This window comes from Zophobas morio, unplaced genomic scaffold, assembly GCF_036711695.1.
Source record: "Zophobas morio isolate AGI-343-1 ecotype UQ-CSIRO unplaced genomic scaffold, CSIRO_AGI_Zmor_V1 ptg000031l, whole genome shotgun sequence".
In the NCBI taxonomy this organism is placed as follows: Eukaryota; Metazoa; Arthropoda; class Insecta; order Coleoptera; family Tenebrionidae; genus Zophobas; species Zophobas morio.
The window spans coordinates 3,610,936-3,638,803 of record NW_026972136.1 but is presented as its reverse complement, the minus strand read 5'-3'; the positions used below and the strand labels follow the sequence as shown (position 1 = coordinate 3,638,803).

Below are 27,868 nucleotides of genomic sequence, written 5' to 3'. Positions count from 1 at the left end.
ACAAAATAAATAAAATTCACTAAATTTGGTTTTAAAGTATAATTTTTAAAAAATTCCATAAATTACAAATGTAACTCTCAAAAATGGTCGAAAGTGGTCGAAATTTGGTATTGGAATAATTTCACTTTTGAGAAAGTTGTCCAAAAATTCACAAAAAATTTTAGGATATGGATCTCGTCGTGCTGATTCCAAAATATATATTTATGGTCACACAGCAATATTTTCGAAATATTCGGTTTTAAAATCAAATTTTTGAAAATTCCAAAAATTACGAAATTTCAGTGGTTGATTCTGGAAAAAAGGGTTGGGGTTATCAAAGAGACGAGGATAGAAATGAATTCTAGACATGAAAATCTACAAGCAAATGTGTTTAGTTAAGTTTCGAAAATTGTCGAAAATGGTCGAAATTTGAAGAAGTTGAAAAAATTTCACTTTTGAATAAGTTGTCTAAAAATCCTCAATAAATTCTAGAATATAGATCTTGACATGCTGACTTCAAAAATGTAACATGTTTATGGTCACCGAGCAATATTTTCGAAATAGTCTGTTTTAAAATAAAATTTTTGAAAAATTCCAAAAATTGCAATTTTTCAATGGGTGATTCTAGAAAAACGATTGGAGTTATCGGAGAAACGAACCCGGAAGTGACTTCTGCGGCGCGAAATCAACAAAAAAATGCATTTAGTTAAGTTTCGAAAATGGTCGGAAATGTCTCGAAATTTGAAAAGGGGGTGTTGAAAAAATTTCACTTTCGAAAAAGTTGTCTAAAAATTCAGAAAAAAATCTAGGATATGGATCTCGACTTGCTGATTTCAAAAATAGAGCATGTTTATGATTACGGAGCAATATTTACGAAATAGTCAGTTTTAAAATAAAATTTTTGAAAAATTCCAAAAATGACGAGACTTCAATGGGTAATTCTGGAAAAAACGGTTGGAGTTATCAAAGAGACGAGGGTGGAAATGAATTCTAGAGATGAAAATCTGCAAGCAAATGTGTTTAGTTAAGTTTCGAAAATTGTCGAAAATGGGTCGAAATTTGAAGAAGTTGAAAAAATTTCACTTTTGAAAAAGTTGTCTAAAAATCCTCAAAAAATTCTGGAATGTAGATCTCGACGTGCTGATTCCAAAAATGTAGCACGTTTATGGTCACCGAACAATATTTTCGAAATATTCGGTTTTAATATCAAATTTTTACTTTTTATTTTAGTCTGCTTTATGAAAAGTTTAAAATTTATTAATCTCTTCAAAACATTTAAGAAAAAAACTCGTGTGCAGGCGAAACATTTTGGCTGCTCGTAAAATATATTATAAGTAGAAATTAAAAAATTTAAAATTACAATAAATCTGTCAAAAACAAAATTATGTGTGGCTCAAATCTGTTGAGTCGGCGTTAAAAAGTTTAAAGAAACCACTATTTTTATGCAATTGAACAAATCTACTCAAAAATGGATAAATATCTTTGAAGATCACGAAAACTGAACTTATTTTCGACACCTCTGTCCAACAAACAAAAACCGACTTAACAGCCAAGACCTAAAATCGCTCGAATACCGACTCCACGAGACCCATCCGTGCAGACTCCCGACATTTGATGATTTATGACCACTTTAATGGCTCCTAAATAGATTTTCGTTCCGTTCTCTCCAGCCCGACTTCTCCGACATCACAATACAGCCCATCAAAGATCGCAGTCCAACACCACGAAAACACACAACCACACAAAAATCCACTCCGCGCCACCCACAGCCACCACCAACGCTGTTTTTTATGCTCCTTAATTTTATATTGCAGCTCTTTCAATCCCCAATATCAATTTCCCGAATCTCCCGACGTGCCGCAGTATTTCCATAACCTTTTAAAACGTCCCAGACCGTATCAAATCCGACGGGATGAAAGACACGTTTTTTCTTGATCAAATGGAAGGTATTTACGTTCGTGGTAATACACAGAGGAGGAGGATTTGCGTAATTCTTTACCACGTTTTATGTATCTGCTCCGAGATGTAATAAATAACGGAGACGTGGAGGCTGGTGAAGAGCTGGGCTGTGGATTTACTCAAGACAATATTGTACCGAGGTTATCCTCGGTTCGGTGATATCGAGCGGAGGATTCTTTTATTTCTATTCGTTATCTGATTCTCATCCATAATCTTCGACATCATTGTTTCATTTTTCATACAACTGGATATTGCAGTTGTTTTGTTTGTGATTTTTCTGGAAGCTGTGAACGTTTGTTAGGGTTTCCATTTACTGGGCACTGGGAATAAATCGTTTTTTACTTCTTGTGATAAAGGAATGGCGTTCGCAGTGACTGAACATGGTCGATTTATCTGTGGAAATCTTTCACAGCCAAATATAATCCCACCGAGAATAATAAAGCTATTAAACTTTTCCCAGGAGGGTGGAAAACCGATCCATTTTATAAATATTTAATGGGCAATATCGACAAGGCACTATATAATAATAATAATAAAAATACAAGAATCGGGGAATAAACCTGCACCAAATTTCTTCAGTAATTTATTCATGATTTGTATAACACATACCAGTATAAAACCCCCAACGCAATCACCGCCGCCAACATATAAATAACAAAAATTAGTTCCAGTAAGGGTTGGCTTGCATTCTCCGTATAAGGAGTTTCTTTTTTTTCGAACTCTAGCTTGTCAAAATTTTCGGTACTATAAGCAACAAACTCGGCTTCTTTGTGATATAAATGAAATAAGTTAGCGACACACCGTATTTTAGCTCTTCTGTAATTATAGCTACCATAATAAGGTAGCTCTAGTACCGATAGGGTCATCCTTGGGTGGTTCCCTGTCGCATTTGTATGGGTCGAAATGTACGTATCCGTACCTTTAAAGGTCTGAAAAATCTTACTTTGAGTAAATAATAATACTCGCACTACTTTATCTACACCTTTGAATTGTTGACAACCCATGTGATGTTAATTGGTGGATCAGAAGCTGGAGACGCACATTCAGCACGAATATCAGAGTTCCTTATATAGTACCTCACACTAGGGGATTCCTCTGGAACGTCTGGAACAACCCAAATTATCCCACAAACGCTCAAATTACTAATTTACTAATTTAAACTCACCAAGCACATACATGAAAGCCGTCTGTAGCGACGAACGAAAAAATGGTACTTCTGTGGAAACTTCGCACCCATAAACACCCGTATCGTTCGACTGGACGTTCGAAATCACAATTTGAGAAGAATCACACTTGTCGAGCTAAAATTATCCTTTAGAGTGTGTCGAGTACTGAGTTTCCCTTACCTCTAGATTGATTCCAGGTACATTGAACGATTTTCCGGGTGGTACTTCAGTCGGTTTGTACCGAAAGATCGCCGTTCCGTCCTTGAACCATTTAACTTCTTGCAGAGTTCCCTCAGAGGAGTCTAATTTACACCCAAGGGTCACCGTGTCCGAAATTTTGGCGGCTGGTGGGACCGTTAGAGACACATTTGGGCTGGCGCATTTGGCTAGAAATCACCACTGTGTGATGTCTTGTGTCATTTAGTATGCAGGTTTAATATTTATGAGTGAATCAACTTAATGGAAGGAAATTGCTTGTTAGATGATCATTTTAAGTGCAAGATGGTTGTAGAGTTATTTATGTTCGAAGTGATGCAAATTTGTTGTTAATGAGTTTTAACTAAATAATGAATGGGTTTGATGCTAATTAGTAATTACTAACCGGTTATTAGAAGGGTGATAGTTAGGATTGACGTTTGAGTGGTGTACATCGTCTGAAAGTAGTAGGTTTGAAATGTTTGACGTGTTCACTTTAGGATGAGCAAACACATACTGCACGTTAAAGGATTAGAAGCTACGCAGGATGTCTGAGATATACAAAACAGTTGTTAGAAAATAATACTACATAATACAAGGATGTTAATTTATCTAACTAAGCAAAATATCGTAATAACAATAATGTTTTGAAGGACATCTAGTTTCGTCATTTTTGGCGTCTACACCTCTTAAAAAAAAATGTAAGTTCCTTATTTTCGACCATCAAGAGGAAATTTAATAATAATAATAAATTAACCACAGTTTATGTTCTAACAGAACAATGTTCTGAAAGAGACAATAATATAAAAATAAATGGCTACTCAATGCTAATAAGTAAGTAATTATAAGAAATTTTTGAAATATGTTATCAATTATTTTTTACCGTTCTAAAAATTAGAACGAAGAAATAAAAATTTCAAGGAACCAAATGTACTAACCTGCAATGTATATTTTTGTGCCAGTTTGTCTTGTTAATTTTTTTTTAACTCATAAACTACACCTTCCTAAAAATACTTTTTCCATACTAAACACATCGAGCATTTGGTCTGAAAATTGGTCATAGAACTAGAAAGCTTCAATGAAGCGAATGCTCCAAAAAGCAAGGTCGATTTTAGAACGGTTCTGGAATTATCGTCCCTTAATTTGAAAAAAATATCTTTTCTTAATTCGTAAATGACATCATCCATTCGTTCCTCTACATTAAACGAATCAAGTATCTGGACAAAAAAATAACTCGCAGGACTAAAAAACTTCAGGAAATTAAATTTTCTGAACCGTCAGGCCGATTCTTGAACTGTTCTGGATTACCTTCCATTAAATTTGGTAAAAAAGAATTTTCAGAAATTCAAGAATCTCCAGAATCTTCAGAATATTTCGAAATTTTAAAATCTCTATAATCTGTAGTCTTGGATTCCGCTTTTGAAATACTCAGAATCTACAGAATGTCCAGAATTTTTGGAACCTTTGGATTTCCAAAGCTTCGGAATATCAGAAATATTTGAAATTTCTTAAAATTTGGGAACTCTTGAAATCTTTATGATCTTCAGAATCTTCAATCTTCAAATTTTTTAGAATCGTCAGCTTTCGAACTACGCAGAATATTCAGAATAGTAGGAATCTTTGGAATTTCAGAATTTTCAGAATCTTCAGAATCTTTAGAATTTTCAGAATTTTCAGCATCTTCAGAAACTTTCGAATTTTTAAAATATCTGGAATCTCTACTCTCGGAATAGCAGGACTTTTTGGGAATTTCTGGAGTCTTGGAATACTCAGAATTTTTGAAATGTCTGTAATTTCTATAACCTGTTGATTTTTTGAACCTTCAGCTGTTGAAATACTCGGAATCTTTAGAAACTTCAGATTTACCAATTTTTTGAACATTCAGAACCTTCGAAACTTTCAGAATCTTCAGAACCCTTGGAATTAGTAGAATCTCTGGAACCTTTGGAATTTATGGAATCTTTATATTCCTCAGAATCTTCGTAACCTAAAAGTTTTTGATTTTTTGGAATCTTAGTTTTTAAAATTATTGCAATCTTTAGAAAATTTAGAATTTTTGGAATCATCAGTCTTCGAAGTACGCGGAATATTCATAATTGTAGGAATCTTTGGAATTTCGGAACTTTTAGAATTTTCAGAAACTTTAGAATCTTGAAAATCTTCAGAATTTTCAAAATCTTCAGAACCTTTCGAATTTTTAGAGTCTCTGCAATTTCTAGTCTCGGAATAACAGGAATTTTTGAAATTTCTGAAATTTCTCCAGATCTATCAATTTTTGTAACGTTCAGAACCTTCAAAACTTCCAGAATCTTCAGAATTTTTGCAATTCCTAGAATCCCTGAGACATTCGGAATTTCTGAAATCTTTGTATTCCTCAGAATCTTCGTAACTTCAAAGTTTTAAGACTTTCTGAAATCTTCGATCTTCGAATTATTCAAATCTTCAGAAAGTTTGAAAGTTTAGAATTTTGAAATCGTTATTATCTTTAGAATCTCTAGAAGCCCTAAATATTCTAAATCTTTGAAATTTCTGCAATCTCTACTCTCGGATTATCCGGAATTTTTTAAATTTCAGGAATTTCTGAAAACCTTTCGAATTTATAAAATCTTTGAAATCTTTATATTTTTTGGAATCGTCAACTTTTGAAATACTCAAAATCTGCACAATGTCCAGAATTTTTGGAATCAAGTCTGAATATCAAGGATATTTGGAGTTTCTGAAATTTCTAGAACTTTCGAAATCTTTATAATCTTCAGAATCTTCAATCTTCAGATTTTTTGAAATTGTCAGTCTTCGAAGTACGCAGGATATTCAGAATAATAGAAATCTTTGGAATTTCAGAACTTTCAGAATATTCAGAATCCTTAGAATCTTAAAAATCTTCAGAATCTTCAAGATTTTCAGGATCTTCAGAATCCTCTGAACCTTTAGAATATCTAGAACTCCTGGAACCTCTAGTCTCAGAATAGCAAGCATTTTTGGGAATTTCTGTAATTTCTCGAGTCTTGGAATATCCGGAATAATTAAAATTTCCGGAATTTCTGGAGCCTTTGGGACCTTTATAAATTAATAATCTTTGGAATCTTAGCCTTTGAAATACTCTTCAAATATACGGAATTTTTGAAGTTTCTGGAATTTATGGAACACTCGGAATCTTCAAAATTGTAAGAATTTTCAAAATCTTAATTTTTTTGGAATCTTCAATTTTACAAATACTGAGAATTTTTAGATTTTTCGGAATCTTTAGAATTATCAATATTTTTGTTCAAAATACTTATAATCTTTAGTATATTCATTCAGAATCTTCAGACTCTTCTGTATCTTCACAATCTTCAAAATTTTTCGAATTTTTCGAATCTCTGCGGGAAATGACCGCAATTTTTGGAATTTCTGGAGTCTCGAAATCTCTAGAATTTTTTAAATTTCTGAAATTTCTCGAATCTTTGAAGCCTCTAGACCTTTAGAATCTTCGGAATCTTCAAATACTTCAGATTTCTTGAAACCTTCAGCTTTTGAAATGCTTGCAATCTTTAGAATGTTCAGATTTATATAACAGTTGTTGGAATTTTTAAAATGTTCAGAATTTCCAAATTCTTCAGAATCTTTCGAATCTTTGGAATTCCTAGAATCTTTACAACTTTTAGAATTTCTAAAATCTTTGACATGTCTGAAATCTCCTCAAAGTTTACAAATTTTTTGGAATCTTCGTTCTTCGAAAAATCCAAATCTTCAGAACCTTTAGAATCTTCAAAATCTTTAGATTATTTAAAATTCGTACAATCTCTAAATATTCTAAATCTTTCGAATTTCTGGCATCCTAGGGCCCCGAAATATACGGAAATTTTGAAATTTCTGAAATCTCTGCAATTTTTGGAATCTTTGTAATTTTCCGAATCTTCAAAATCCTTCAAGTCTTCAGATTTTTTGGAATATTTAATTTTCAAACACTGTGAATACAATTGTCGGAATCTTTAGAATCTTCAGTATCTTCATTCAGATTATTTAAAATCCCCAGGATATTTCTAATCTTTACAACCTCTAAAATTTTCCAACTCTCGGAATATCAGGGATATTTGAAATTTCTGAAATCTGTACAACCTTTTCATAACATTATAACTTCAGACTTCAAATTTTTTGGAATCCACAGCCGAAGTATGCAGATATTCAGAATAACCGGAGTATCGGAATATACGAATTTTTTGAATCTTTAGAACCTTTGGAACCTTTATAACATTAGCATTTTCGGAAGCTTCAATCTCAAAGACTTCAGATTTTTTGAACCTTCAGCTTTTGAAATACCCGGAATCTTTAGATCTTCAGATTTATCAATTTTTGGAACGTTTAGAACCTTCAAAACTTCCAGAATCTTCAGAATCTTTGGAATTTCTACACTCTCTGGAACTTTTGGAATTTCTGAAATCTTTGAATTCCTCACAATCTTTGTAACTTCAAAGTTTTCAGATTTTTTGGAATCTTCGGTCTTCGAATTATTCAAATCTTCAGAAAGTTTAGAATCTTTGAAATCTTTATTATCTTTAGAGCTTCTAGAGTCCCTAAATATTCTAAATCTTTGTAATTTCTGGCATCTCTAGTCTCGGATTATCTGGAATTGTTTAAATTTTTGGAATTTCTGGAACATTTCGAATTTTTAAAACCTTTGAAATCTTTATATTCCTCAGAATCTTCAGCTTTCGAAATGCTCAAAATCTACAAAATGTCCAGAATTTTCAGATTTTTTGGAATCGCCAGTCTTCGACGCAGAATATTCAGAATTGTAGGAATCTTTGAAATTTCAGAACATTTTGGAGTCTTCAGAATCTTTAGAATTTTCAGAATCTTCAAAATCTTCAGAATCTTCAGAATTTTCAGAATCTTTGGCATTCCTAGAATCTCTCAAACCTTGGGAATTTCTGAAACCTTTGAAATAACTGAAATCCGTATAATTCTTCAAAATCTTCGTAAGAAGAAAGTTTTCAGATTTCCTTCTTCGAAATATTCAAATCTTCAAAAACTTTAGAATCTTCAAAATCTGTAGAATTTTTAGAATCCCTAAATATTCTAAATCTTTGGAATTTCTGGAATCTCTAGGGCCTCGGAATAAAAAAATTTCTTTAAATTTCTGAAATATCTGGGACTATTGGAATCTTTGTCATTTTTCTGAATCTTCGGAACCTACAAAGCCTTCAGAATTTTCGCTATATTTAGAGTCTTTAGTATATTCATTCAGAATCTTTAAAATCTCCAGAATCTTTCGAATTTTAACAACTTTCAAAATTTTTAAAGCCGCGGAATATCCGGAATTTTTGGAATTTTTCGAACCGTTGGAATATTTGAAATGTTCGAAATCTTCAATTTTCAAAGTTTATGGAATCTTCAATTTCAGAAATATTTACAATCTTCAAAACCTCCAGAATTCACAGAACCTTCAGAATTTTCGGAATCTTAGAATCTCTATACTCTCAGAATATACAGAATTTTTTGAAAGTTTGGAATCTTTAAAATCTTTGGAATTTTCAAAGTTTTCAGATTTTTTTGAGATCTGTAACCTTTATCTTTAGAATCTTTAGAATTCCTAGAATCTCTCTCTTTTCTGAATCCTCGGAAGCTTACAAGTTTTCAGATTTTTTGGAATCTTCAATCTTTCTTATGCTGTGAATTTCCAGAATTTTCGGAATATTAAAAATCTTCAGTATCCTCATTCAGAATCTTCACAATTGTTCAAATCTAGAATTGCTAAAGTCTCAGAATATCCGGAATCTTTGGAACTTCTGGAATCGTTGAAATATTTGAAATCTCCCAGATCTGAAATGTTCAAATTTTTTATAATCTTCAGTCTTTGAAATATTTGGTATCTTCAAAGTGTCCAGAATCCTCAGAACTTTCAGAGTCTTCAGAATCTTGTAAATCTTCAGAATCTTAGAATCTAGGAATTTTTTTGAATTTCTGGATTCTCTAGAGTTTTGGAATATTCGAGATTTTTGAAATGTCTGGAATTTGAGAAAATTCTGGAACCTTTGAAACCTTTATAACTTAATAGTCTTCGGAATTTTTAAAACGTTCAGAACTTTCGAAACTTCCAGAATTTTCTGAATTTTTGTAATTCTTAGAATCTCTGTAATTTTCGCTCTTCGAATTATTGAAATCTTCAGAAAGTTTAGAATCTTTGAAATCCTTATTATGTTTGGAATCTCTAGGGCCTCGGAATATCCGGAATTTTTGAAATACATCTTTGCAATCTTCAAAACCTCCAGAATCTTGGAATCTCTAGAATCTCTGGAACTTCTAGTTTCTGGGAATACTCAGAATTTTTGGCAGAACCTGGAAGATTTGGAATCTTTGTTATCTATAGAATGTTTGGTATATTCAGCCTTCAGATTTTTTTGAAATACTCAGAATCTTGCACTAAATTTGAAAAAAGAACTTTTTTAACTAAAAACCTTCAGAAAATAAAATACTCAAACTCCAAAACTGATTCTTGAACCTGTTTGGATTTATCAGAAAAAAAATTCGGGAAATCGAATGTGCCAAATGATAAAATCGATTACACAGGCCTGCAAAATTTCGATTTTTGGTTGGGGTTTGAAAAATTTTGGGTAGACATGTTTAGTATAGACCTACACATTCCAAAAGTATCATCAGTTTTTTTCTATCACGTAAGATTTTTAAACCACAGAGCAAAACTAAAAATACTTAGAATGAATACTATTTTAATGTTAACTCATTTAATTGACATATTTATAATATTATATTTTAGTGATATTTAAAGTTACGACTTCTTTCTCATTGTACGTTTTCGTTTTTTACCACTTTAGTATGTGTGAATATTTGTCAAAATGTGGTTTAAAAACTGAACAATTTTCGGTGAAATTTAGAAAATTTAGAAAAGAGAATCTCAGAAGTGGTTCCAAATTAAAATCTAGTAAATCAAAATTTATACTAATAGAAACCCAAAATTTTGAAAAACCTTAAAATCAAGTATCAAGAACTTAAAAATTTTAAACGACACTTTTTGAAAATTTTTAAAAATGAAAAAACTATGAACAAAAAAAATGGCTTCATAAAAATCCACTTTTTAAATTTTGAAATTTATTCGAAATGTATTTATCCTTTGTGACTACTCTTAATATTGTTCAGTCATTCACGACAATTAGTTTTATCTCAACGAATACTAGCCCCTCCCACCCGAATTCTGTTTTCTTAGAGGGTATGTCATTTGCCAAAATCAGTCTTATCTCAGCAAGTACTAGTACCGCCCACCCACCCTCTGTTTTCTTAGAAGATATGTTATCTGCAACAATCAGTTTTAACTTAGCAAGGACTAGCTCCGCCCCCCACCCTGTTCTCATTCTAACGATCTTATTTCTATTCGGTATAAGATCCAGTTTTGATTCAGACTAGATAAAATGAATCAGTGAAATAGAGGCGCTTAGTTATTATCTCTGCTTTTGTAGAGTGGGAATGGGAACTAATAGAAGCCATTTTACGTCTTCATTGAATGATTTGATTTAAATGTCCAAAATTGAGGCAAAATAGAGACCATTTCCAGGGGAATTTATGGTTTTAGTTTCGCAACTCACTAGGATGCTTTTATATGTTAACATTATTCCAATAAATAAAAGTTAAGTAATAGTAAAATAAAATGTTGTGCGGTACTGCTAATTTTTCTTAAAATGTAACCATATTTTTTTGTAATTGAACTATACGTGATGGAAAAAAAATAAGTACAGATATATTAATTGTATGTGATCCTTATCACAAAATACTAACAAGAATTCAAACCCCAAATTCATGCCGGCCTGTGTTGTTGATTCGTTTTTAAGTTAAAAAAAAAACTCGTTTATTTCGGAAATGGTACTCTGTACATTAAACGGATCAAGTAATCAATATGAAAATTATTTCCCAGGACTAAAAAAGTCAGAGAATCGAAAGCTCCAAACCGCAAGATCGATTTTTAAACCGTTCTGGAGTTATCGCCCATTAAATTTGAAAAAACTTTTTATTTCGTCTTAAAATTAAATAAATAAGATAGGATACTTCAAAAGATGGTCAATTTTTGCGTTTGTGTCTAAGATCTTACGGGAATTTGTCATAGACAACAAATCTAAAGTAATTTTTAGCATAAGCTTTCGAAAAAAAAATATAAATATCTTTATTCGAACGGAGAATTCGTTATTTTGATAAGAATTCTCCGTAGATTGCGAATCTGAAGTTAATCTTGGCGTGGATTTTTAAATAACAGAAAAAGGAGAATTCAGTCCCCAAAAATTACTTCTCCAAATAATTTGAACAAACTTAAAAAAAATCAAATAACAAAGCTTTCATGTATTTCTAGTGTAAACAGACGACGTATTTCTTAGTTAGCAAAACAACACTAATGGACAAGACTTGTACACTCCTAGCAACGGATGCTGCAGTGCTGGAATAAATGTATTATTGCTTAAATGGCCCGGAAATTCAATAGCGTCTCTCCATTAATGGACCTATTTCTATACAATCATCTCGAATGTTTCCTTTCAGTCGTTAACCAGCTTAAGACTAAGTAATCACCCTCGTCGCAATTCAGTACACCTACACCACCAAACAAACTAAAAACTCCTTATACCGATAACATCTTCACCAACCCCGCTTTCAAATTATCGACTCGTCATTTACTTAACGTAACACAAACCCACCACGACAGTATTTCCAAGTTTATTTATTCCGAGCGTTCGCACGCGAGCTGATAAAAATCTAGAACAAAACGAACCACAAACGGGAATTAAATGGATTAAAAGATACAGAACGTATACATCGCTTCAGAGTCGCTTTTACACCCTAATAAGTTTTACTTACGCCCCGTTAAATAAAAATCCGGTGTGTTGCGGCATCGAAATTACGCAGGAATTACGTTTTTAATTAAATACATCTGCAAAATTTGTTGTTTCATATCAAAGTAATTAACGCTTTCAGCGTTAGTCGTGTCTTTATTTCGCAATTTCATCCCTGTTATTCTGCGGAGGCGGGAAGTCGGACTGTGTCGATGTGGGGTGCGGCAAATGAGGGTTTGTGTTGATCTTGCTTTTAAGTTTTATTTTCTTTCGAAGAGTTCTGTCACAAGTGACACATATCGATGCGAGTTGAAATTCGGGGGGTGCGTGTCGGAAACTTGATTAGTCTAGGAAGTTTAGAATTATTGAATTTATTGATTGTTATTCCGGACGTGGGGACGAAAGTCGTAAATTAGTTTCAGTTTCTCGCTTGGAGAGAAAAGAAGTTACGGTTACAATATTTGCTGAATTTGCAACTGCGCCATAGAATTAAGTATAAAAATTGAGAAAAAATCTGTTGTGTACAAAAATACAGGAGAGAAGAAAGGCCATATTATTTAATTAAGTGTCAAAGTGTTCAGATTTTTTTGAAGCTTCGGCCTTGGAAATACTCAGAATCCCCAATCTTCCAAAATCTGTCAGGAATATTTGAAATCTCTGTAACCGTTGAAATCTTTCAGAAATCTTCAGTTTTCAGATTTTTCTTGGAATCTTTAGCATTCGACGTACTCAGAATATTTAGAATCTTAGGAATCTTCATAATTTTGGAATTTTTACAATCTCTCGAATTTCTTAAGTCTAGGATTATTAGGAATATTTTAAATTTCTGAGATCTCTAGAACTTTTGAAATTTATAATCTTAAAAATCCTCAACGTCCTCAGATTTTTTGGAACCTTCAGCCTTCGAAGCAGGCAATATATTCAAGATGTTAGAAATCTTTGGAATTTCAGAATTTTCAAAATCTTTGAATATTAAAAATCTTCAGAATTTTCAGAACCTTCAGAATCTCTAGGATCTTCAGAATATTCAGAATCTTTGAAAACTTTTGAATCTCTAAAATCTTTAATCTCGGAATAACCGGAATGTTTGTGAACTTCTGGAATTTCTGCAGTCTCGGAATATTCGAATTTTTTTAAATTTCTTGAATTTCTGGAACCTTTGGTATCTTTATAAGTGTAAAACCCTCAAAGACTTCAGATTTTTTTTTATTTTCAGCTTTTAAAATACTTGGAATTTCTAGAGTCTTCAGATCAGATTTTGTAATTTTCTCGGAATAACAAGAATTTTTGGGAATTTCTGGAACCTCTGGTCTTGGAATATCCGGAATGTTTAAAATTTCTGGAATTTCTCGAACCTTTGGAATATTTGTACCTTGAGAATCTTCTCTGGAACCTTTGGAATTTCTGAAATCTTTGTATTCCTCAGAATTTTCGTAACCTCAAAGTTTTCAGATTTTTTGATATTTTCGGTTTTCGAATTATTCAAATCTTCAGAAAGTTTAAAACCTTTGAAACCTTTATTATCTTTAGAATCTCTAGAATACCTACATATTCTTAATCTTTGAAATTTCTGGAATCTCTAGTCTCGGATTATTTGGAATTTTTTAAATTTCTGGAATGTCTGGAGCCTCTCGAATTTTGAAAATCTTTGAAATCCTTATATTCTCGGAATCGTCAACTTTTGAAATACTCAAAATCTACAGAATGTCAAGAATTTTTGGAATCAAGCCTCAGAATATCAAGGATATTTGAAATTTCTGAAATTTCTAGAACTTTTGAAATCTTTATAATCTTTAGCCTTCAGATTGTTTTGAATCGTCATTCTTCCAAGTACACAGAAAATTGAGAATTGTAGGAATCTTTGAATTCAGAACTTTTATAATCTTTAGAGTATTCGGAATCTTAGAATATTCAGAATCTTTCGAATCTTCAGAATCTTCAGAATTTTCGGAATCTTCAGAATCTTCAGAACCTTTCGAAACTTTAGAATCTCTGGAATCTCTAATCTTGAAATAACATAAATTTTTGTGAATTTCTGGAAGTTCTGCAGTCTTGGAATATCCGGAATTTTTAAAATTTTTGGAATTTATGACATTTCTGGAACATTTGGAATCTTTATAAGTTTACAACCTTCAAAGACTTCAGATTTTTTTAAATTTTCAGCTTTTAAAATACTTGAAATTTCTAGAATCTTCAGATTTATCAGATTTTGTAATTTTCAGCACCTTTTGAATCTCCCTAGAATCCCTGAATATTCGAAATCTTTGGAATATCTGGAATATCAATTCGGGACTTTTGGAGTTTGTGTAATTTTCTGAATCTTCAGAATCTTCAAAATTTTCAGAATTTTCAGAATTTTTTGTATCATCATTCAGAATCTTTAAAATCTTCAGAATCTTTCGAATATTAACAACTTCAGACTTAAAAATATTTACAGTCTTCAAGAGCTCCAGAATTCTTAGAACCTCTAGAATTTCAAGAATCTCGGAATATCCAGAATTTTTAGAAATTCTGGAACATTGAGAATTTTTATAATCCTTAGAATCTTTGGAATCTTGAGTTTCCAGATTTTTTTAAAAGTTTTAGCTCTTTGAAATACTCAGAAACTTCAGAATCTTCAAAATCTTTAAAATGTTTAGAAACTTTACAATCGTTATAAACTCGGAATCTTTGGAACTTTTGGAATTTCTGGAGTCTTTAAATATACATAAATTTTGATGTTTCTGGATCTCTGAAACCTTCGGACTCTTCAAAATTTTAAGAAACTTCAAAATCTTGATTTTTTTGGAATCTTCAATAATACAAATACTGCGCATTTTTTTCGTAATCTCCAGAATCATCAGTATCTTCCTTCAGAATATTCAGAACCTTCAGTAAATTCATTCAAAATCTTCAAAATCTTCGGTATCTTCAGGATTTTTCGAGTTTTTAGAACCTCAGGTTTCTGAATAACCGGAATTTTTGGAATTTCTGAAATCTCTGGAGTTTTGGAATGTCTGGAATTTTTTAAATTATTAGAATTTCTGGAACTTGTGGCATTTTTATAACTTTAGAATCTTCGGAATCTTGAAACACTTCGGGTTTTGAAATAAGTACTCGGAATCTTTAGAATCTTCTGAATCATAAATTTTTGTAATTTTCAGAATCTTTGGAACCTTTGGAATTTCTAAAATATTTGAAATAACTGAAATTTTTATAATTCTTCAGAATCTCCGTAACGTCATTGTTTTCAGATTTTTTGGAGCCTTCGGGCTTCGAAATATTCAAATCTTCAGAAACTTTAGATTCCTCAAAATCTTTAGAATCTTTAGAGTCCCTAATTATTCTAAATCTTTGGAATCTCTGGAATCTCTAGGGCCTCGGAATATACGGAATTTTTGAAATTTCTGGGACTTCTGGAATCTTCAAACCCTTCAGAATTTTTGGAATCTACAGAATTTTCAGTGTATTCATTCAGAATCTTTAAAATGTCCAAAATCGTTCGAATCTTAACAACTTTCAAAATTTTTATAGCCGTGGAATATCGGGAATTTTTTGAATTTTATGAATCGTTGGAATATTTGAAATCTTCGATATCTTGAATTTTCAGAGTTTAGTTTTCAGTTTCAGAAATATTTACATCCTTCAAGACCTCTAGAATTCACAGAACCTTCAGAATGTTCAGAATCTTAGAATCTCTAGGCTCTAGGAATATCCAGATTTTTTAAAATTTTTGGAACATTTGGAATCTTTAAAATCTTCGGAATCTTCAGTCTCCAGATTTTTTTGAAATCTTTAGCCTTTGAAATTCCCAGAATCTTCAGAATCTTTAGAAACTTTAAAATTTTTATAATTTTTAGAATCTTTCTAAACCCGGAATATTCGGAAGCTTTAGAAGTTTTGGAATCTCTAGAGTCTTGGAATATACGGAATTTTTGAAGTTTCTCGAATGTCTGGAACCTCTAGAGTCTTCAAAATTTTAAGAATCTTCAAAATATTATTTTTTTTTAATCTTCAATGCTGCGAATTTTTAGAATTTTCGGAATCTTTAGAATTATCAATATCTTTGTTCAGAATATTCAGAATCTTCGATATCTTCATTCAGAATCTTCTGAATCTTCGATATCTTCATTCAGAATCTTCAGAATCTTCAAATTCTTTCGATTTTTTAGAATCTCTGATCTCAGAATAACCGGAACTTTTTGGAATTTCTGAAATATCTGGAGTCTTGAAATATCCGGAATTTTTGAAAGTTCTCGAATTTCTGAAACATTTGGAACCTTTATAACTTTAAAATCTTCGGAATCTTCAAACACTTCAAATTTTGAAATACTCTGAATCTTCAGATTTCTTAATTTTTGGAATTTTTAGACCTTCCAAAACTTTCAGAATCTTTGGAATTCCTAGAATCTCTGGAACCTTTGAAAAATCTGAAATCTTTATATTCCTCAGAATCTTCGTAGGCCCAAAGTTTTAAGATTTTTTTAGAATCTTCGAATCTTCAAAATCTTTAGGATCTTTAGGATCCCTAGAATCTCAGATTATTCGGAGTTTTTCGAAATTCTGGAACTTCTGGAACCGTGTTCAGATTTTTTGGAATCTTCATTTTTTCTAATGCTGTGAATCTTCAGAATTTTCGGAATCTTACAAATCTTCAGTATCTTCATTCAGAATCTTCAAAATTTTTCGAATCTTTACAACCACTAAAATTTCTAAAGTCTCAGAATATCCGGAGTTTTTGGAATTTGTGGAATCGTTGAAAAATCTAAATCTTCAATTTACAATTTTTTTGAATCTTCAGTCTTTGAAATATTTGGTTCAAAGTGTCCAGAATCCTCACAACTTTCAGAGTCTTCAGAATCTTTCTTTAGGATCTCTGGAATCTCAAGACACTCGGAATATTATTTTTGGAATTTCTGGAACATTTGGAATCTATATAATCTTTAGAATCTTAGGAATCTTCAGTCTGCAGATTTTTTAAAATCTTTAACGTTTGAAATACTCAGAAATCTTTAGAATCTTCAGAAACTTTAAAATCTTCACAACCTTTAGAATATTTAGAATCTTGGGAACCTTCAGTCTTCAGATTTTTTTTAAATCTTTAGTTTTTGAAATACTCAGAATCTTCAGAATCCTAGGAATCTTTAGAATCTTTAATACCTTCAGAAACTTTAGAATCTTTAGAATCCCGGAATATCCGGAAAATTTGCAACTTTTGGAATCTCTGGAGCCTTGGAATGTACAGAAATTGTGAAGTTTCTGGAATTTCTGGAATCTTCAAAATTTAAGAGTCTTCAAAATCTTTTTGTTAATCTTCAATTTCACAACTGCTGTAAATTTTTAGAATTTTCGGAATCTTTAGAATGGTCAATATCTTCGTTCAGAATCTTCAGAATCGTTAGTATATTTATTCAGATTCTTCAGAATCTTCGGTATCTTCAATCAGAATCTTCATAATTTTTTGAATTTTTAGATCTCTGGTCTCAGACTAACTGGAATTTTTGGAAATTCTTGAATCTATGGAACCTTTGGAACCTTATTAACTCTAGAATCTTCGCAATATTCAACACTTCAGATTTTTTGGTTTCTTCAGCTTTTGAAATAGTCAAAAATTTTAGAATCTTCAGATTTATGAATTTCACGAAATTTCAGAACCTTCCGAATTTCCTGAATTTTCAGAATCTTTCGAATCTTTGGAATCCCTAAAATCTCTGGAACATTTGGAATTTCTAAAATCTTTGAAATATCGGAAATTGTTATCTTGTTAGACTCTTAAAAATCTTTAGAATCCTTAGAATCGTAGAATATTCGGAATTTCTGGAATTTTCAACTTTTTTGGAATCTTCAATCTTCCAAAGATTTGGTATCTTCACAGTCTCCAGAATTCTCAAAACATCTGCAATTTTTTTTTTAATCTTAAGCCTTTGAAATACTCAGAATCTTCAGAATCTTAGGAATCTTTAGAATCTTCAAAATCTTTAGAATCTTCACAATCTTTAGAGTCCTTAGAATCTCTCAACTCCCAGAATATTCGGCATCTTTGGTAATTTTGGTATCTCTAGCTTTTGAATACACAATTTTAGAAATTTCTGCAATGTCTAGAACCTTTGGCGTCTTCATAGTTTCAAGAATCTTCAGTCTTCAGATTTTTTGGAATCTTCAATCTTACAAATACTGTGAGTCTTCAGAATTTTCGAAATCTTTAGAATCATCACTATCTTCGTTCAGAATATTCGGAATGTTCAAAATCTTTTGCATTTTCGAAATTTACTGATATTTTTGAATTACCCGAATTCATTATAATTCTTGAATTTTTTACAATAATTATAAACCCCTCGAATTTTTAGATATTTACTTCCAACTTTCTGAAATCCCTGGATTTTTTTGTATTTTTGAGTTCACTAAAGCACTTGAAGTTTTTCGAATCCTCAAAATATTCAGAACACTTGCAATTATTTTTTAAAGAATTTGAAATTTGAAAGAAATTTGGTCAAGCGGATTTGAAACTTTAATATCTCGTAAAAGGAAACTTAAATTATTACTCTATTGCAAAAAATTGGTAAATACGGCCCTGTTCTTGATGCAGTATGCACAAAAATAAAAACAATACTTTAAAAAACAAATATATTTTTCTCTAAAAATCGTATTACAAATAAATAAATAAATTAGTCCGGTATTTTTAATAAATTACAAACTGGTACCTACTCGTACGAAAATAACAATATTCCAAACAGTAAAAAAATAACAATTCTTTCAATTCTTATTTAATTTCCACATTCTAGTTAGTGTGGTGGCTGAAACATAGTGAATATAATAATTTTCAAAATAAAGAAAAATCAAAGACTATATTCAGTATATCCGAAAAAAAATTGCCTTGAAAAATGTACTAAAACTGAAACTGTACAAAAAACAAACAAGTGTCATTAATGACTGAGTAGGCAACCGAATATACTCTAAAGCGTAGATGGTAACTAACTAGGACATCGTTTTTAAAATGCACTGTACAACTTACCAGAAGTCGCAATGAATTATAGAACGGATACGGCGAAATAGCAGGAACTGGAGACTGAAATTTAAGAGCGTCAGCAAGACCATGTATAATCACCACAAAATAACTACCATAAAAATGGGCACATTTATGGGTATTCTTGACGGCTGATTCGCGACGGAGTAACAACCAAAAAGCTGCAACACATAAAAAGCATTATACTGCTGGAAAACAGATCCGTAATAAAAGAAAATTTTTCACGCTTTTAGTACTACGGTACATAATTACTTACAGGCAACGAATTTGTGGCCCGAACTGCGCTCCGTAGCACCACAGGACCAACGTGTTTGTAATAATCTCGGCTACAAAACTTCAAAAATTAATTTAAAATCCATTTTTTAAGTCTGAATCGTACCTGTATTGCTGAAGCTGGTTACGAATTGCGTAGGGAACGCGACTGAAGTTTATTGTACGTCCGTGGAGGCCAAAGTTGTCTTGTATTGTAACAATTATTAATGGATAATTTTTTTTGTGAAGATAAATATTACTTACTTTTGAGTCGAGTTTCCGCTTTTACCATTTCTTGATAATTCACGAACGTGATGTATCCATAAAATTTGCTGCTAATGCGAAACTGGACCAAGGTTTTCGCATCGATTATTCCAATGAGGGCGTCGAAGAGGTCTTTTTTCGTCAAGTCGGGCGAAAAGTTGGTGAAATATAAGTTCGTACTCTGCGTGAGAAAATAAGAAAACGTTGTTATTCCACTAGGTCAGAAAAATAAATTTGGGGTGAAGTTGGCACGGGTTAAAGGGGCGTTCTGCTTTAACATTGTTCTTGGTGAGGTATTGACCGTTCCACTTCGCTTCGTTCCACACAAGACAATTGTAAGAAATTTTGAATATCATAACGATTTTGACAACGATCCTGTAGCAAGCAACAACATACGTTGAAAGTGAGTTTCTTTGTTCTTCAATATTCGAGACACGGAAGTTATAAATAAAGGCGGGACACGAGTTTCGTAGCTCAGTTTTATGTTTACAAAAAGTTTAATCAAACAACAGAGTGTTGAACCGCTGTAAAAGCAGAGGCGGCCGCTGTGAAAGGCGGCAAGAATTATGAATAGAGGAACACCTGACCCTCATTATATTTTTTTAGGGAAGATGTAACGGACGAAACACATTTTCTCCATCGATTGTACGAAAAAAATTAAATAAATGTATCTTTGTCAAAACTGAAACTAATTGAATCTTAGGTCATTCTAATTCGTGCTATAAATCTTGTCCGGGAAACAAAATGATGCAACTAAGCCTTACATTTTTCAGCTAGAAATTGCCATTTATTATCCCTGCGGTTTACTCCAGTATTTTTCCAAGTGCCGGGTTTCTGAATTTCGCCTTTATGGTAATCGGATGAGGATTTTCTGCATACACCGCAATTTTAAATACATGAATATTCAAAACGTTTATTCAGTGAGAGTCAATGGTCTGGCGTTTCGCGGCTCGTAGAACACAAAAATGCAGATTTCCCCGGATTTTACACGTTTTAATCGTCGCGGATTACTAAACCCAAAGAGAGAACTAGAAATCGCTTTATAATTTATGAAGGTTTGTTTTGAACCGAGTGGGAAAATGACAAATATCTACATTTTGTAGTATAAATATTTCACTTCGGGCAGACAAGGAAAAATGACCCTAGTGGAATTATAGAAATGGAGAAACAAACTCGGTGTCAGTGAAGTATTTGCAGAAGCTCATTAGTTAAAAGGGGGAAAGCCACCACACGTATAAAACAGAGCCACTTTTTTAAATTTTCGACGTTTCGAAGATAGATTGATTACGAACTAAGAGAGTTACAGTCGTGTTTCATATTCAGGTTCAAATTAATCGTTTTAAACCAGTTATGGTAGATACAGTTGTATAAACCCCGGAGAGAATCATAAAGTCGTTAAATTTTTTCCGGCGAAGTTATCGAATTGACCTAGGTTATAAATGTTTAATACATAAGACCCATGTGATCTCCCACTTTGTTTTCAATTTTGTGCCGTTTTAGCATCTGAGAATTTTCTACGAAGATAATTGGATTTTGTAAATTCGGGCTGAAATTTATTATGTTTAATTTGGATGATCGGATTATGTACTTATGATTATAATAAATCACCGACGTTGATCTCGATTTATGTATTATGTATTTATATATTATACTTTTATGACTGAACTACACAAAGAAAGGAAAAACGTTCAAAGACTGAATGCTACCTACATTGAATTTTGCATTAATAATGGATCTGATATGTCATAAATTATTGATATGAAACATACTGGGGACTGACTTCGATTAAACGTATGCAATTTATAAATATAATATGTCTTGAACAGAATTCTACAAAAAATAATATCACAAATTAAAGATAAAACCATATTTTTGCTTTTTGGAATAAAATTTAGTCAATGTTTTGTTACCTCTAAATGATGATGTTACTTGAATATTATTTAGTGTTAGTTACTGTTATTACTAGTTTTTTTTTATTTATGGATTTTTAGTTCTAAAACGCCTGAGTTTTCGTCAATTTTGTTTTTTAAAATAGCCCATTTTGAAAGGAAATTTATGTAATATGGCAGACAATTAAAAGAAATGATTTTCGTATTTGCAAAGTAGTTGCCCCTCGGAAAAAAAAAGTTCGAACCTTAAAATATTTAATTTTTTCAAAGTCATTTCTGTATTTTCAAAATTCATATAAATTTTTATCCATCTTTAAACATACCTAGTAGTCATGTAGTGGGAGTTTTAAGAAAATTTAAGCTAATTTCACCTGTTTTAGAATCCCCATTACTTTTTGTCGACCAATTTGACCTGTCTTAGGACCTTGATTATTTTTTTGACCAATTTATCAGGAAAAAGTGATAGGGGTTTTAAGAGAGGTCCAAGTTTCGACAAAAAATTTAGTGGGGATTCTAAGACAGGTCAAATGAGGTCAAACTACCTTAGAACACTACTTGCTTATCAATGCACATTTCTCGATAAAAATGAGTTTAATAATTTTTATAGATGATGACAGCAGCTGATGTGATGTGTTTCTAAAATATTTAAAAACTGCGTATCTAACATTCTTCAATTTAATTTTAAGATTGCAAAATCCAACGCTTTGAAATCTCGTTTTGAGTTTATCGGAAGCATGGTAAATTGTTAATCAAAATTTATCCGTTCATGAAAATGTTCTGGAAAATAAATATTATTTAAATGTTAAAAAGTAACATAGTTCTGAACTTGTGTTGAATTTTTTTCCTAGGCATCGAGATTTTTGAAAAAAATCAACACTACAATTTTTCGTTTTCTCAAGTTTTCGAATTTTCGATTTTTTGGCTTTTCGATGTTTCGGTTTCTGAATTTTTCAATTTATGGTTATTTCAATTTTGGGATTTTTCAAACCTGTGATTTTTAAATTTTTCGACTTTTCAATTTCTCGATTGCTCAATTTTTCGATAGGTATCTCAGTTTTGAGGTTTTTCAAATTTTCCATTTCTGAGTTGTTTATTTTCCGATTTCTCAATTTTCTGATTCTTCATTTCAGTTTTTGGCCTCTCAAAATTTTCGAATTTCCGACTTCCTAGATTTTTTCGGATTCTCGACTTGTTGATGATTCGATTTTCAGATTTTCGAATTTTCAACTTAACAATTTTTAGATTTTTCAGGTTTCTGATTTTTTAAATTTTCGATTTTTCGAATTTTCCACTTTTCTTTTTCTCGATTTTTCAATTTTTCGATATTTCAGTTTTGGGATTTTTCAGTCTTGTGATTTTGAAGTTTCCGACTTTTCAATTTCTCGATTTTCATTTTTCAGTGACTCAAATTTTCGATATCTCAGTTTTGGGATTTTTCACTCTTTTTTTCCGACTTTTCAATTTCTCGATTTTCATTTTTCAGTGACTCAAATTTTCGATATCTCAGTTTTGGGATTTTTCACTCTTGTGGTTTTTAAATTTTTCGACTTTTCACTTTCTCGATTTTCAGTTTTTCGATTGCTTAATTTTTCAACATCTCAGTTTTAGGATTCTCAAAATTTTCAATTTTTCAATTTGTTTATTTTCCGATGTGTCAGATTTTCCAATTTTTCGATTCTTCATTTCTTCGATTTTTTAATTTTTCCGTTTTTGGCGTCTCTAAATTTTCGATTTCTCGACTATTCGATGTTTCGGATTCTGAACTTGTTGATGTTTTGATTTTCAGATTTTCAGGTTTTCAAATTTTCAACTTAACAATTTTTACATATTTCAGGTTTCCGATTGTTTACATTTTCGATTTTTCAAATTTTCGACTTTTTATTTTCTCGATTTTTCAATTTATCTGTATTTCAGTTCTGGGATTTTTCAGTCTTGGAATTTTTAAATTTTTCGACTTTTTAATTGCTCTATTTTCAATTTTTCGAATGCTCAATTTTTCGATATTTTTTGGGATTCTTCAAATTTTTCGACTTTTTAATTTCACAATTTTCAATTTTCCGATGTGTCAGTTTTACAATTTTTCAATTTTTCGATTCTTTATTTCTTCTATTTTTTAATTCTTCAGTTTTTGAAGTCTCAAAATTTTCGAATTTCCGACTTCCTAGATTTTTTCGGATTCTCGACTTGTTGATGTTTCGATTTTCAGATTTTCGAATTTTAACTTAACAATTTTTAGATTTTTCAGGTTTCTGATTTTTTAAATTTTCGATTTTTCCAATTTTCCACTTTTATTTTTCTCGATTTTTCAATTTTTCGATATTTCAATTTCTCGATTTTCGTTTTTCAATGACTCAAATTTTCGATATCTCAGTGTTGGGATTCTTCAAATTTTCCATTTCTCAGTTTGTTTATTTTTCGATTTCTCAATTTTCCGATGTATCAATTTTGGGATTTTTCAGTCTTGTGGTTTTTAAATTTTTCGACTTTTCACTTTCTCGATTTTCAGTTTTTCGATTGCTTAATTTTTCAACATCTCAGTTTTAGGATTCTCAAAATTTTCAATTTTTCAATTTGTTTATTTTCCGATGTGTCAGATTTTCCAATTTTTCGATTCTTCATTTCTTCGAATTTTTAATTTTTCCGTTTTTGGCGTCTCTAAATTTTCGATTTCTCGACTATTCGATGTTTCGGATTCTCAACTTGTTGATGTTTTGATTTTCAGATTTTCAGGTTTTCAAATTTTCAACTTAACAATTTTTAGATATTTCAGGTTTCCGATTGTTTAAATTTTCGATTTTTCAAATTTTCGACTTTTTATTTTCTCGATTTTTCAATTTTTCTGTATTGCAGTTCTGTGATTTTTCAGTCTTGGAATTTTTAAATTTTTCGACTTTTTAATTTCTCTATTTTCAATTTTCTGATGTGTCAGTTTTACGATTTTTCAATTTTTCGATTCTTTATTTCTTCGATTTTTTAATTCTTCAGTTTTTGACGTCTCAAAATTTTCGAATTTCCGACTTCCTAGATTTTTTCGGATTCTCGACATGTTGATGTTTCGATTTTCAGATTTTCGAATTTTCAACTTAACAATTTTTAGATTTTTCAGGTTTCTAATTTTTTAAATTTTCGATTTTTCAAATTTTCCACTTTTATTTTTCTCGATTTCTCAATTTCTCAACTTGTTTATTTTTCGATTTCTCAAATTTCCGATGTGTCAGTTTTAGGATTTTGCAGTCTTGTGATTTTTAAATTTTTCGACTTTTCACTTTCTCGATTTTCAGTTTTTCGATTGCTTAATTTTTCGATATCTGTTTTAGGATTTTCAAAATTTTAAATTTTTCAATTTGTTTATTTTCCGATGTGTCAGTTTTACGATTTTTCAATTTTTCGATTCTTCATTTCTTCGATTTTTAATTTTTCCGATTTTCCGACTTCCTAGATTTTTTGATTTCTCGACTTTTCGATGCTTCGGATTATCGACTTGATGTTTCGATTTTCGGATTTTCAGGTTTTCAATTTTTCAACTTAACAATTTTTAAATTTTTCAGGTTTCTGATTTTTTAAATTATCAACGTTTCGTTTTCTGGATTTTTCAGTATTTCGATATTTCAGTTTTGTGATTTTTCAGTCTTTCACTGATCTTTTAAATTTTCGACTTTTCGTTTTCTCGATTTTACAATTTTTCGATTCCTCAGTTTTCCGATTCTTTAATTTTTCTTCGATTATTCAACTTTTCGATTTTCCGATTTATCGTTTTATCTATTTTCCAATTTCTAATTTTTTTATTTTTCGATTTCTCAATTTTCCGATATTTCAGGTTTACGGTTTTTCAATTTTTCGACTTCTTTTACTTCTGAGATACTAACAGTATACAAGGAGTTCAAAATACGCGGGAATTTTAAATCTACGTATAGAGAAAGGAAAAATCTTTGCAAAATAATAATATCAGCACTGATATTATAAAATACGCATAAAAAAAGAAAAAACCTTTCAAACGTGCTGATTATACAGGGTGAGCCACTAAGTGCGCGTTCTTGATATCTCATTATTATTATTACTAACAGAAAAAAAAACAAAATTAGTTCCAACTATACAGAGTGTTCTGTTTTTAAGGTGTAACGCATCACGAATTAGTTTTTTCAAATAAAATACCATACATATATGTATATTTTTTTCTTGCTTTTTAACCATAGGTTAATTCCGATGCGACGTTGCTAAATTATTCTACTTTTCTTGAAATTTTTTTGAAATGGAAAGATTCACAGAAAAAAACACGATAGAGTTATTTTTTAAATCAGGATTATAATGTTTTGTGGAGAGATAAACAAAAATACGCGCTTTATTGTGATGTAGATAAAATTGGGTATTAATATACAGAGGGTTTATTTTCTTTTTTGTTCTTTTTTTTTGTTAAATATGTTTAAAGTTGTAATTATTGAGGTTTTTTACATTTTTAAGGGACACATCGACATATTGAAAGAAAGAGAGCAAAAAGTTAAGTAAGATGCGGCAATAAAATACAGGGTGTTCTATTTGAAAAAACTGAAATATAGATATTTGAACACTGTAAAGTTTAATTTCTTATAAACACTCTGTATATTAATATTTTTTGTGAAAAATTCAGAATTTTTGAATTTCATTGCTTTATTGCTTTAAAAGTTACTGCGCTGTATCTATAGATTTTTAGATGATAAATTATAAGCATGCGATAAAAAATTTCCAATATAAGGTCTGATCTGACTTGCCCTGAGTTCACCTGACCAATGACGTTATAACTTTCAATCATGATCTAAAATTTCAAATTTTCGGAAAATCTTTTTGATACAAAGAACCGTAAAATCACTTCAGAACCTTTGTCTGTACCGGAAATAAATATAGCAAGGTAAAACAAATAAAATTGCTTTTTGAACACTTGAAATTAAAAAAAGTATCTTCACTAAAAAAACCCTCACTGCCAAATTTATTTTCTACACTGAGGAATTTTAAAGAAACTATGTAGCCGATCATAGGATGGGGCAAGAAAAACGTTCCCATTTTAAAAAATTATCGCTGACGTCATGACAACGGCGGCTATTAAATTTTAACTACAATATTCAAATATCGCCCTTTTAAGGAAAAAATGAAACTCAGACCTTCCTGTCAACTTTTATACCTAATTTTTTAACCGAAATGACCCATCCATACTTTATACGTAAACAAAAAACCCGCATAAAAAACGAAATCGACCATAAAAAATAAAAATAAATAAAACTCACGTATCTCAACAGCTTCGGCACAGCCCAGTGCACATCAATGACCATCCCCGCAACATTCAAAAACGGCCACGACTTCTTATGCGCCATAATCGCAAACTGGTGATCCCGATACGTACAAAAGCAATAATTCTTATACGGCACCCTCGACTTTTTTATCGCGATCCCCGTCAACCCTTCCCCCATCACCCGCACCACGACGTCCCTCACGAACTGCTCCGACACCCACTCCGGAATCGACTTCAGGATCAGCCGATTGTTATTCAGCGACAGCTTCACCACGATCCTGTGCTCCTCGTCGATGTGTTCGTCGTGGAGGCAGCAAATCGCCTCCCGGCTGGCCCGCACCCGCTGGTACTGCACGAAGCACTTGCCCCGGTTGCAGCCGCTGAAGTCCATGAGGAGGCGGATCTGGTAGATGTCGCCGCAGCGCGCGAAGAACTTGAACAGGGAGTCCACGGAGATGCTGCGCGGGATGTTGGAGACGAAGACCTCGGTGGAGGGCTCCGGGTCGCCGGTGGGGTTGAGGAGTTTGACGTACTTCTGGCCGTAGATTTGGAAGACGCGGTACTTGAGTTCGGAGGTCGGGGATTTGCACGTGAGGAGCTCCAGCTCGCTGCGGTAGGTCACCTGGAGCTCCATTTCTGGTTGGTCGGTGCGGTTAGCATTGGAGGTCTGTGGTGCTGGTGTGGTTGATGGTGAGTGGAGGAGTGGGGGGCGGCGGTGGTGGATTCGGGGTTTTGATTGGTGAGGACGCGACTTAGCGGGATTAGGAGGTGGGTGGGAGAAGGTGATGGGTTCGTTTTTGGAAGTTACGAGTAAGAGGGACAAATAATTGATTTATGTGAATTCTAGTGGAAGTGGAACGTAAATTTTACTTAAATATTAGTAGGTTGAAAGTGACGCTACCTCGTGGTATTGCTGGTCCTATAAATACAGTTATTTTACTCGTATAAAAATGGAAAGCGATACACAGCGCTATAGGTGGCTTTATTCTCATGTATATAAAGAAAGTTTTTTTTTATCAACCGCTTTAAAATGTCAACACGAATTGTAAAAAAATTGGGCAAAATTCGAAGAAATGCGTTGGTAACAAGCCAAC

The 27,868-nt window shown here is 31.9% G+C and overlaps 2 protein-coding genes across 2 annotated transcripts; both read right to left on the bottom strand.

The window, feature by feature from the left end:
• Positions 1-2,485: 2,485 nt before the first annotated feature.
• LOC135139448 (uncharacterized) lies at positions 2,486-3,831 on the bottom strand. The gene is made up of 5 exons (XM_064069686.1): positions 3,706-3,831; positions 3,285-3,490; positions 3,104-3,239; positions 2,921-3,042; positions 2,486-2,867 (listed from the first exon to the last, which is right to left on the bottom strand). The coding sequence occupies exons 1-5, from the start codon at positions 3,752-3,754 to the stop codon at positions 2,526-2,528; spliced, it is 855 nt and encodes a 284-aa protein (XP_063925756.1). The 5' UTR covers positions 3,755-3,831; the 3' UTR covers positions 2,486-2,525.
• A 14,982-nt stretch (positions 3,832-18,813) lies between these two features.
• Positions 18,814-27,421, bottom strand: LOC135139526 (probable RNA-binding protein 46). The gene is made up of 7 exons (XM_064069798.1): positions 26,770-27,421; positions 19,626-19,806; positions 19,489-19,567; positions 19,366-19,435; positions 19,205-19,270; positions 19,098-19,151; positions 18,814-18,879 (listed from the first exon to the last, which is right to left on the bottom strand). Exons 1-7 carry the CDS (start codon positions 27,406-27,408, stop codon positions 18,868-18,870), a joined length of 1,101 nt encoding a protein of 366 aa, XP_063925868.1. The 5' UTR covers positions 27,409-27,421; the 3' UTR covers positions 18,814-18,867.
• Positions 27,422-27,868: the final 447 nt, after the last annotated feature.

What these genes read in the sequence shown, in the direction of transcription:
- LOC135139448 (XM_064069686.1), bottom strand. Translation starts at nt 3,754, where the DNA reads ATGTACACCACTCAAACGTCAATCCTAACTATCACCCTTCTAATAACC. An exon ending in TACCTGGAATCAATCTAGAG is followed by an intron (nt 3,240 to 3,284) that starts GTAAGGGAAACT and finishes GGATAATTTTAG; the next exon opens with CTCGACAAGTGTGATTCTTC. An exon ending in GGCTTTCATGTATGTGCTTG is followed by an intron (nt 3,043 to 3,103) that starts GTGAGTTTAAAT and finishes GGGTTGTTCCAG; the next exon opens with ACGTTCCAGAGGAATCCCCT.
- LOC135139526 (XM_064069798.1), bottom strand. Translation starts at nt 27,408, where the DNA reads ATGGAGCTCCAGGTGACCTACCGCAGCGAGCTGGAGCTCCTCACGTGC. An exon ending in AGCGGAAACTCGACTCAAAA is followed by an intron (nt 19,568 to 19,625) that starts GTAAGTAATATT and finishes TTACAATACAAG; the next exon opens with ACAACTTTGGCCTCCACGGA. An exon ending in AACCAGCTTCAGCAATACAG is followed by an intron (nt 19,436 to 19,488) that starts GTACGATTCAGA and finishes GAAGTTTTGTAG; the next exon opens with CCGAGATTATTACAAACACG.